We start from the raw sequence: 10,747 nt of genomic DNA on the forward strand, positions 1-10,747 counted from the left end.
CAGCTACAGTCTGTATCCCAGCAAACCAAGTGCTGCTGTCGTTGCGGATGAAGACGCTCAGGGTCATTTGCCAGGTGCACAGCTTTGACAAGTCTCCACACTTGAGCCGCATTGTTACACTTAACTTTTTAACATGAAGACCGAGAGAGAGGACGTCATTTTTCAAGCTCTCCTCTTGATCCACAGTAAGTAGCCTGCAGTTTGGTTAGTATTGCTTTAACATTGTTGTTGTTGTGTGTGCGCGCGTGTGTACATGGTCCTACTGCACAATTTAAGATTAGCAGGTTTGGCGGGAGAGAAATTATTAATGTACATACTACTACTACTACTACTATCAATACTACTACTACTACTACTACTACTATTGCTACTGCTACTACTACTAACTAACTACTATTACTATTATATATTGAACTACTACTACTACTACTACTACTACTACTACTATTGTACTACTACTGCTACTAATGAACTACTACTATTATATATTGAACTACTACTACTACTACTACTACTACTACTACTATTACTACTACTACTATTGAACTATCATTACTATTACATATTGAACTATTACTGCTACCATTGAACTACTACTACTGTTACCACTATTAAACTACTATAAGGCCTACTACTACTACCACTAGAAGCATCATCTGCAGGTTCAGTTTGTGTCAAAATGTTGGTTTTGGATTTGTCAAGATATTAGATACAGGTTCAAAGTATGTTCTTTAGTCATTGTTACTCTGTTAGTCATTTTTTGCATAGGCTAAACTTCAAAATGCAGCAATTTAAAGCTTAAAATAATGGTTGAAAACACCATAAGTGTGATGAGATGTAGAGGCAGAAATGAGAGAATATTTATTTGACTATACTGAAGTTGAAATTATAGCCAAAGTTAATGCGCTCCCTCTGTCGCTGTCTCTCTCCAACTCATCTTCACACTCACGCAGACACATTCCAGTTCACTGAGTTTCAGTGAGTCAGTGTCTAACGTCTTAGTGTAGTGTAGTCCAGTTTTTCACTTTGCAGCACATTATGGGAAAAAAACACACATCAAAAGATGAATATTAGTCATAGTGGAAACTTTCCACTTTGTTTTTGACATATTTAGTTTCTTACATTTCAGTTGATGATCTCCTAGATCTCATAAGAGTTTGTACAGGGACAACTCAACTCCAAATAAGCTATACTCATTTAATAAAGAGTTGATATTTCATCAAATACACTGGAAATACAACAAGTTTGTGTGAGCTATCAGCTATTGCCATGTATGCCATATTGTACCCAAGTCTAGAGCAGAACCAATCATATAACTGCAGTCTCACATGCTTCAGATGGTTATTGTGACTCGAGTCAGACTTGAGTCACAATTTGAGTTACTTGAGACTTGACTTAATGGATGAAGAGAAGACTTGAGACTTGACTTGACTTGGGTTCTGGTGACTTGGGACTTGACTTTGACTTGTACTTTGATGACTTGAAAAGGTTTCTAAAGTCTTGACAAAAGATCTTGTGTTTGTGTGTAAATGACTTAGATTGAAAGTGATGAGATTTGTTCCACCAGACGACTGAATTTAAATTCTGTTTTCTGAATTTGTATGGAATGATTGAATTTATTGAAGTTGAAACTGATTATAGAAATCTAACTCATGATGCTTGACACTGTTCTGACTTGACTTGGTGTTCTACATTTAGACTTGAGACTTGACATTAATGACATGGACTTGATTTGGACTCGACATGGTAATCTCAACTCAAGCAAAGTTGACTTGGTCACACCTCTAAATATTAACCTTGGATAACTTTAATTTACATGATTTAAATGATAATCTGAATTTAGAGGTAGGGTCCACAACAACTGAGAGTTATACATTTTTAAAGTAAAAAACAGCCTAACAAGCAGTGACTGTATGTCTGTTTAAGTGATTATCCCACTCATTTTTTCTACTGTTTCTATTTCAGTCCCTGTGGCCTGCCTCTTCACTGCAGGTGTGTTCTCTCTTGTGTGTGTGTGTGTGTGTGTGTGTGTGTGTGTGTGTGTGTGTGTGTGTGTGCGTGCATGCTTATATGCTTATATGTGTGTTTGCGCTTTAGGGATTTTGAAAATATTCAGTGTTGCATATGAAATAGGTGCACAATGTATAAACTGTCTTCCCTGTCTGTCCTCCAGTGTCAGGCCAGTCTGACAGCAGCAGCAGCGTAGTGGTGGCAGGTTATAATGTGAGCGCCCCCGCTGGGTCGAGGGCGGTGCTGCAGTGTGTGAGCGGGCGCATGGTGTGGACCAGGGACAGACTGAAGGACAGGCAGAGGGTGGTGCACTGGGACCTGTACCGGGCCCGTCCAGACTACGCCATGGAGAGGGTGGCGGACATGTTCTCTGCAGGAGACCAGAGGATCTACAACTCGTACAACCAGGGCCGGGTCAGCCTCAGCCAGTCGGCCTTCAGGGATGGGAACTTCTCCCTGGTCATCAGAGGTAAAGGGCAGAGGTCACACTCAACACTCAACTCCTTTGACTTTCATGTCTGTAGCTGTTTGTGTGTTGGTCGTTCAGTATGACTGCCATTTCTTCTCTAGGTTGTAATGGAGTGGCGCACATAAGTGCCTGTTTCATTCATGATGGTTCTGATTTTATGTGTTCATCAATAATAATAATGATAATAATACATTTTATTTGTAATGTACTTTTCATTACAAGTAAATGTCAAAGTGCTACAGAGTAAATAAGTGCATAAAAACAGGTAAAACAAACCAACAACAAAGATCCATGAAAGGCAACACAAACGATTGGCCTCATTAAAATGGAAATGCAATGCATAAAAACAACACAAAGTTAACGAAAGGCTCTGTTAAAAAGGAAGGTTTTTAGGACATCAAGACATCATTATAACAGATCGCCTTAATTTTGGATGAACATTGCATATATCTATATGTTTGCATTTTTTGTGTTTCCACATGGGATGATAGATGTGACTATGAATGACAGAGGCCTGTACTCCTGTAACCTCCACCATCACTACTGCCACCTGTATGAGACAATCAGGGTGCAACTCAACATCACCAAATCACGTAAGAATCACGCTGTACCTCATATCAGCATGTGAACAGAGTTAAGCACAAAGTAACACATTAGTAGTATGCATATGACTACCATGAAAGTCTTCCAGTTAAACTCGGTTTATGTCTGTGCAGTTCTAATGTAACGTTATGTGTGTGTGTGTGTGTGTTTCAGGCCGTAAAGAACAGCGGTTCTGGGATGGACAGAAGGCGGTGTATGTGGTGTTGATAGGAAGCACGGTGGTGCTGCCATGCGTCAACCGACGGAGCGTGTGGACAGACGGGAGCAGTGAGGAGGAGCAGCAGGTGTGTACTTCTTCGGACGTTCGTTTGTCTCGGTCTAGACTCACTCTTAATTTAGAGGGACTGCTGTTGTTGTTGACTGAAGAATATAACTGTATAACTAAGTCTGTCTCTTCCTTGTTGATATGAAGGTGGTCCATTGGGACCGGCAGGCCCCGGGGGTCCGGCACGACCGCGCTGACCGGCTGGTGGACCTGTACGCCTCGGGGGAACAGCGTAGCTACGGATCGCTGTTCGTCCAGAGGAAGATGAACATCAGCAATCAAGCCTTCGCACAGGGAGACTTCTCACTTGCCATATCTGATCTACAGGTGTGTATGTGTGTGTGGGGGTGTGTGTCTGTGTGTGTGTGTGTGTGTGTATAATGGATGGGAGAGAGTAACAGAAAAGTCCACATTATATAGCTCAATGGGTAGATCCTGTATTACCGCTGCCTGGGTTGGGGATACAATTCCCACTGGGGTCATCCATTCTAAAAATGTATGCACTCATAATGTCAGGCGCTTTGGGTAAAATTATTTACAAAATGGTGTGTGTATATGTGAGTATGTGTGTGCGTGTGTACAGTGTTCCCATCACACATTCATCTTTCATTAATACTGCAGCAACTCGTAATGTAATCCATCCTTTTCCATTCTTTTCTAAAGTTGTAAAGTAGAATTGAATAGCTGTTTCATTATTGACAGATCATTACTTATGCTTTCTGATTCCTGAGAAAAAGAAAATCAATCCTTATTCGCATAACAATTCCATTTTGGGGTGGAGCAAAAGTGTATCAGTCATGCACAAGTGAAACATGGGACTTGTATTAAAGCTACATCTGTGTGTGTGTGCATGTATGTACTGTATGTGTGTGTTTTTAACTTGATGCGTCCCACTCCCAGCTGACGGACCAGGGACTGTATTCCTGCCACCTCCACCACCACTACTGCGGTCTCCATGAGAGAAGAGAGTTCCAGCTCACTGTAGGACCACCGCTGCCTCAGACCACCCTGCCGCCCAAAGCACTGCCCAATGAAGACAAAGGTAACACACACACACACACACACACACAAACACATATTCTGTTACAAACCCCACACAGTGTGGCTTGTCTGGAACTGTTTTGCTTGCCACAGACCAGCACCTTCTTTCATGATCTCGACCCGACCGCACAAACACAAAAAGACACAGACATGCACGCACCCACACACACATACACACGCTCTGTCCCTCTCTGAGAGCCTTAGCAGAGAGGATGTTTTGTAACTTAGTGGGTTTGAATTATCATGCGAACAGTTAGGAGAAAAATGCCATCTGTTGTTTCATTTTCTCGCCCCCCTGTCCCCCCTCATCTTGTCCTCAAACATCCTTGGCGTTTCTCTTCTCCGCCTCAAACTCTCCAAACAGCAGAGCGGTAGAAGAAGAAGAAGAAGTAGAAGAGATGAGAGGAGCAGGGAAGAAACCCCCTTCTTGTTTGTTTTATGAGCACTTTTTCTTGCATTGTCAGCTCGTCTGATGCCAGACCTCTAAAGCCCTCCCAAACCCCCACCCCCACCCCACCACCCAGCCCTCTAAGCCTCACCCTCATCGCCTATCACCTTCTTCTCAACCAGCTTCTCTCCAGTTTCCCCTGGCACGCACCTCCATGCCACGGCTCTTTCATCCTCATGGAATCACTAGACGCACTCTGTTTTTATTGCTTTTCTTCTTTGTGTGCGTGTGTGTGAAGGTGTGCTCTCTGTGTGTGTGTGTGTGTGTGTGTATTTGCATGTGTGTGTCTGGGTTCAGTCTGAGGGTCTGTTTTTGTCTTTAGTGCATCAACCAGTCCCTTCTTTGGTCTGCATACCACTCACCGCATTCGCCTCCTGTTTATCTCTGTTTTTCTCTCTCTCTTTCTCCCATACTCTTTTCTTCACTGTCTGTAGCACACATTTCTCACCGCTTTGTCTTTCTTCTGAGTGCATATTAGAGAGAGAGAAAGAAAGAGGGGAGCAGACAGAAGAGTGGATTGGCATAATTATGGCATGCCGGCCTACCTCACATTCTTGGAGAATGAGAGAAATTTTAATGCGTGTGTTTTCAGTGTGCGACTGATGAGGCAAAGCCGATAATGGCTGGTGTATAAATGTGGGAAAATCATTGAGGGTTGGTTTAGAAATGAGAATTGCTTGTGGCCAAGTCCGTGTGTGTCTGTGTGTGTGTGTGTGTGTGTGTGCCTGTGCAAGCCAAGACTGATCTAATCTCAGTGGAATCTCTCGGATACAGTTGGTAGACTGTAGGCCAGCGCTGCCCACACTATTAATCCTTCGCTCCCCAAGCCCCAATAATGCGGTAGGACTGCACCATGGGGATTATGCTGTTTAGAAACAAGATGCAGAACCGACACAGCAGTGATGTTTGTACAGTTTCCATAATGCCATATCTTCCTCACTGATGGCCTACTGCAGTATTTAGTCGGTTGTTCTGCCCTCTCTGGCCCCGCTCCCCTCTGATCTGGTCTGTCTGCTGGCCTGTTGACTTTGGCTCACGCGGGACATTCTAGAGGAGTTACAGCACTTTTTCACTCTTTCTTCACCTTCTCCCCTCCGCCCTTGCCCTCATTCTGTTTTTCTCCTCTCTCGCTCTGAAGATCCCACATGGCTTTGGTGTGTTTATTTTCATCACGTCCTTTTCGTTCCCTCTTTCCGCGGCTTTTCTGGCTTTTCCACGCTCTTTTCTTTTGCTTTTACTTACAAAGAAAGAGAAACCCTCTTTGGTCGCTTATGGACAAGAACAGGAAGCGCGCTCCCGTGCTTCATCTGCACAGCAGCTGGCCGGAAACAGGGAGAGACAGACTGAAAGGTAGATGGGGAGAGGGATGAACAGGAGGGATGCAGTTTGACATTTAGAGATAGAGAGAGACAGAGACAGACAGAGAGAGATAGAGCCAGAGAGAGAGAGAGAGAGAGAGAGAAAGAAAGAAGAGGGCGAGGAGTCAGCTGTTGGAAATGGGGAATAAGAGATGTAGGTCACCCCTCCCTCCTTCCCACTAGACTCGTTTCTCAGTACAGTTTGGGCAGGAGAGGATGGGGCAGCCAGTCTAAACACAAACACACATGTTCCCATAAGGCAGAGGCTTGCGTCAGGCGAGAGGGGCTTGGAACAAAACAAAAGGATCACAGGGTTTGTTATGTTAATGAACATGATGTTTTGATGTAAATGGCAGACATGGGGCTGTGTATGTGTTGGTGTTTGGGTTGTGTTTTTGAGAGCATGTGCTTGGACTGTGCTGGACGAGGTCTTGCTACTAGGTCTGTATATTAGCTTAATTTTGTAAGCCAGGCCTCTGGAGAAACATCTCACAATCCCCCTCCTCTCACTTGGCTCTCCTCCTCCTTTCCACCCAACTCTATCCTTCCTTCACTCCTCTTCCTCACTTCCCCTCCATTCCTTTTTCTGTGTTTCACTGCCAGGAAAAGTAAATCACAGCATGACTTTAAGTCTGGATCTCATTTTGGCTCAAATACGTGGAGTCTGCGCTCCGCAGCTGCTTCTTGCCTTGCACATTTTTAATGAAGCAAAATGAAACCAGGCTTCCCTGCCCCTCTGCTTCTCAGCACTCAGCAAAACAGCACACAGCTAATGCTGATTGGCTGATAATTTCCCACTACTGTAGAAATGTGTTAAGCATTTTTTACAATCAGGAAACAACATGTAACAGGATGTCAACACAAAAAAAAAGAAATATTAGGATCATATAACCATTTACAAGATGCTAGAGCTTACGTGACATCACACACATATACACACACACACACACACACACACACACACACACACACACACGCACAGATGTGCACAGACACAAAAGAATTTTCTTGGGCCTTAGAGAGTAATCTCTGTCTGCTGGTGATAGCATATGTTAATCTCCCAGCATTACGTTTAGTCTGCCACTGCAAACACACATTAAACACACACCACTGAATGCTCCAGAAACCAACACAGGAATAGTACAAGAAATAGTGTGGAAAGTTTCTGTTGGTGTCTTCGGTGTCTAAGAATGGTAAAAAGTGAAGTTAGGAAAGTTAGAAAGGGACAGTATGCATGTGCTTTGTCTTAATAGTTGTTTTGATGATTCCCAAACAGACATTCTTATGTCCTTTGTTGTTATTCACACATTGAAAAGGTGAAGTAAATGGTGAAGGAGCAGAGCACCCCCTGGTGTTTAACATTAGGGATTGTTAGCGGCCTGCTGCTCCTCCTCTAAAATCCTTCCTTATTTACCACGCAGATCTGTGAAGAACCAAATCAAAAGCCTGTAACAATAAGTCAAACCATTACATAAAACATGTAGAGGAGCTAGAAACCAACCTGGTCAGTATATTCACAGTCTATAAAGGTAATTGCAATAAAAAAAAGTGGTTTCAAGACTATATTACATACGAGTGTACAATCCTGTAAGAACCACTCAACGATTCATGTTTAAGTGAAACGGGAGAAGGGATCAAACTCAGAGATATCAGATGAAGAATGGACAAATACATGTTTACAGGAAGAATGTGTTGCGGTTTTTCAAAACCCCCAAGTTGAAGTATTCGCAGCCATGGCTGCAGAGCCAAAGTATCTGCTGAATGCAGCGTGGCTGACCGTTTCATTCTGGGCTTTCCCAGCAATCCAGTCGTATTGGCAAGAGGCAGCAAAAATAAAATATATAATTAGGGTGGAGATTGACTGCTCTTTTCTTGCACTATATTTGGATTATATTTCAGATTCAGGATAAATATCTTCTCAAGATTCTCCTAGTGGCTCGTAAGAAAGTCTTAATACTTAAGAAACAGAAAGAGCCTCCAACAAAGACTGACTGGCTGGAGATTATAAATGAAATGAATTGCATGGAGAGACTTACCTTTTCTCTAAGACTAAAAAATGAAAAGTGTACAAAATACTGGGGGATTGCTTCTGTGTACACAGGTGTTTGAAAACCCATTAAGTACATCTGCTGAATGCCAAGACTGGTCTTGTTTATTACAATTGTAATATGACAACACTTTGTTCTATTCTCCCTATTTACTTTGTTCTAAGAAAAATTAAAAAAAGAAAGAAAGGCAGGCTGGGAGGGAAAGAAAGGGTGATGGAAAGAGGAATGATGAATGCTGACTGTTGTAATCTCTGTGCTCCTCAGACACCACCAAGGCCGAGTCGCCACGAGTCATCAATGTCATTCTGCCCGACCAGAGGCATCACTTTCTGCTGCCGCTGGGCTACGTCCTGACCTCCTTCCTGCTCCTGGCCTTCGTCATCCTCATCATCATTCTCATCACACGCCGACGCAGAACCAAAGGTCTGAGCTGCAACCCCTCAGTCTGTCTGACTACAGCTGATGTTACACTGAATGGATGTCATCTGTCTCTTTCTTAATCTCATCTCTCCTTTTTTTTGTGTTTCAGAGTTTTATCCACAGGCATCTATAAGGTGAGCACCGTAAATGCACATACACATGCAAACACACACACACACACACACACACACACACACTCAGATCTCTCTCTCTCTCTCTTTGTGATAGGTCCAACAGAAGTCACAGCAGCTGTGATGAGTTTGAGATGGATGTGACTGAGGTGAAGGCGTGCAGCCGGGAGGAGAGAGCTCTCGGTGAGTTAGAAGAAAGAGTGTGTGTGACATGTAGTGTGTGTCTTGTCTATAGGAGTATTTGTAACTTTCTCCTGTGTTATTTAGACTACAAGAACAACCTACTGAAAGAGAAGGTCCAGATGAACACTCTACCTAAAGTCATTGATCTTGATAAAGGTAACGCACACATACACACACACACACACACAGTCAGCTATCATGCACTATCTCCCATTTCTATTCTCCTCACTTTCAATTTCATCTTTGTTTCTTGCAGAGATGGAGAAATTTTGGAAGTGAGAGCATGACAAAGAAAGAGAATGAGATGGAGCCACTGGCTGGTCCAGAGGCTGCGCTCCAAACCAAACACCTCCACATTTTCCTCTGTTCTGGAGGGAAGAAAGCCACAGAGAGAGAGAAAGAGAGAGAGAAAGAGAGAGAGAGAGAGAGAGAGAAAGAAAGAGAGAGAGAGAGAGAGACTGAGACTAAATCAATGTCATGTCTCTCCCTTTTTCTCAGACAAAAAATGTATTGTAGTGAAATGCAGAAAAGTGCTCAAAGACAACTCACAGTACGAGGCCTCATATTTTCACTTCACGTCAGTATTACATAAACAAAAATGGGTTTTATCTTCTTCCATTTTGCTTGATCAAACTAAAAAGAGGGTACAAGTCCATTGTGCACAGCACCACAGCACCACCCAGAGGGGAGTCCAAACCAATATACCTGTGTAGAATAAGAGGTCTGTTAATCTGTACATGGTAAACTGAATACAATTTAAGTCAGTTGCATCTCCAATTGAATAAATTAGCAGTTATTGCTTCAATCGTTACTCCTCAAGGGAAATGGATATTGATTTTTACTTTGTTGTTATATGTTTGCTCATGTATGGGACCTTTGCTTGACTGATCGGACTGAAGCACCTCCTTGCTCACTATCCATGTCTATTGCACAGCAAAGTATACTTTATACTGCTTACTGTAAGCTATGACTGACTGTATGCTAACTGCAAAATGAAGCTGTGTTTGTGAAGATGTTTTATTTTGATGACCATATTTTTTTGTTTTGTTTTGTGTGGAATATTCTTTTTTTTTTTTTTTTTTACAAATATTAAACTTTGATGCTGCGAGCTGATTTTTGACTGATAGTTGGTTATTCTACTAAATTGTAAGAAGAGACACATAGGCTAGGCTGTGTATTCAAATGAGTTTATGAATGTTATAAATGTCATTGTCAGTTGAACTTGAATGGATGAAACTGTTTCAAAGTGGACAGGAGATTTGTTTGGCAACAATGCAGTAACTGTATGATGAAATGTAAAAGAATAACATTGTCATAATCCATTCAGAGGCCATGATACTTTTGTGAGGAAGAGATAGAGAGAGAGATCACTGCAGAGAAGTGAGGGGTCTCCTTGTCAACGCAGTGAGAGGCCAGGACAAACAGTGCCAAACACACACTGACAGATACTGTAGAGCCTCCTGTCTTCTGCTCAGCTGCTTGTGACAGTCTGACCTCTCACATCCTGTCTCTCACTTCAGTGGGATGTTCTGCAATGGGCCAAGGAAGTCATCATGCAGGTGGATAGGTACACACACACACATACAGTATACGCCAACAGGTGCACTGCTGCATGAATGTAATGCAACTAAGGACTAGAAATGAACAGGACAATGGGGATCACGAGTCCCCTCCCCTCCCTCTCCCTGTCCTGAGACTGATGTAATGCTAACAAGTGTATTTTGAGAAAAAAAATGAAAAGTAACATTAATTTGAAGATGTAGCCCTTCTA

At 42.7% G+C, this 10,747-nt stretch overlaps 1 protein-coding gene across 1 annotated transcript; it reads left to right on the forward strand.

Moving 5' to 3' along the window:
- Nucleotides 1-52: 52 nt before the first annotated feature.
- LOC139920721 (matrix remodeling-associated protein 8) lies at nt 53-10,159 on the forward strand. Its single transcript, XM_071910789.2, has 12 exons — nt 53-185; nt 1,966-1,992; nt 2,174-2,479; nt 2,971-3,072; nt 3,236-3,366; nt 3,495-3,674; nt 4,248-4,389; nt 8,507-8,665; nt 8,772-8,796; nt 8,891-8,976; nt 9,061-9,132; nt 9,233-10,159. Exons 1-12 carry the CDS (start codon nt 134-136, stop codon nt 9,253-9,255), a joined length of 1,305 nt encoding a protein of 434 aa, XP_071766890.1. The 5' UTR covers nt 53-133; the 3' UTR covers nt 9,256-10,159.
- Nucleotides 10,160-10,747: the final 588 nt, after the last annotated feature.

Source organism: Centroberyx gerrardi, chromosome 5 (assembly GCF_048128805.1).
Source record: "Centroberyx gerrardi isolate f3 chromosome 5, fCenGer3.hap1.cur.20231027, whole genome shotgun sequence".
NCBI classification, from domain to species: domain Eukaryota; kingdom Metazoa; phylum Chordata; class Actinopteri; order Beryciformes; family Berycidae; genus Centroberyx; species Centroberyx gerrardi.

Coding starts and splice junctions, on each gene's coding strand:
- LOC139920721 (XM_071910789.2), top strand. CDS start 134: ATGAAGACCGAGAGAGAGGACGTCATTTTTCAAGCTCTCCTCTTGATC. Junction 186..1,965: donor AGCTCTCCTCTTGATCCACA/GTAAGTAGCCTG, acceptor TTTCTATTTCAG/TCCCTGTGGCCTGCCTCTTC. Junction 1,993..2,173: donor GGCCTGCCTCTTCACTGCAG/GTGTGTTCTCTC, acceptor TCTGTCCTCCAG/TGTCAGGCCAGTCTGACAGC.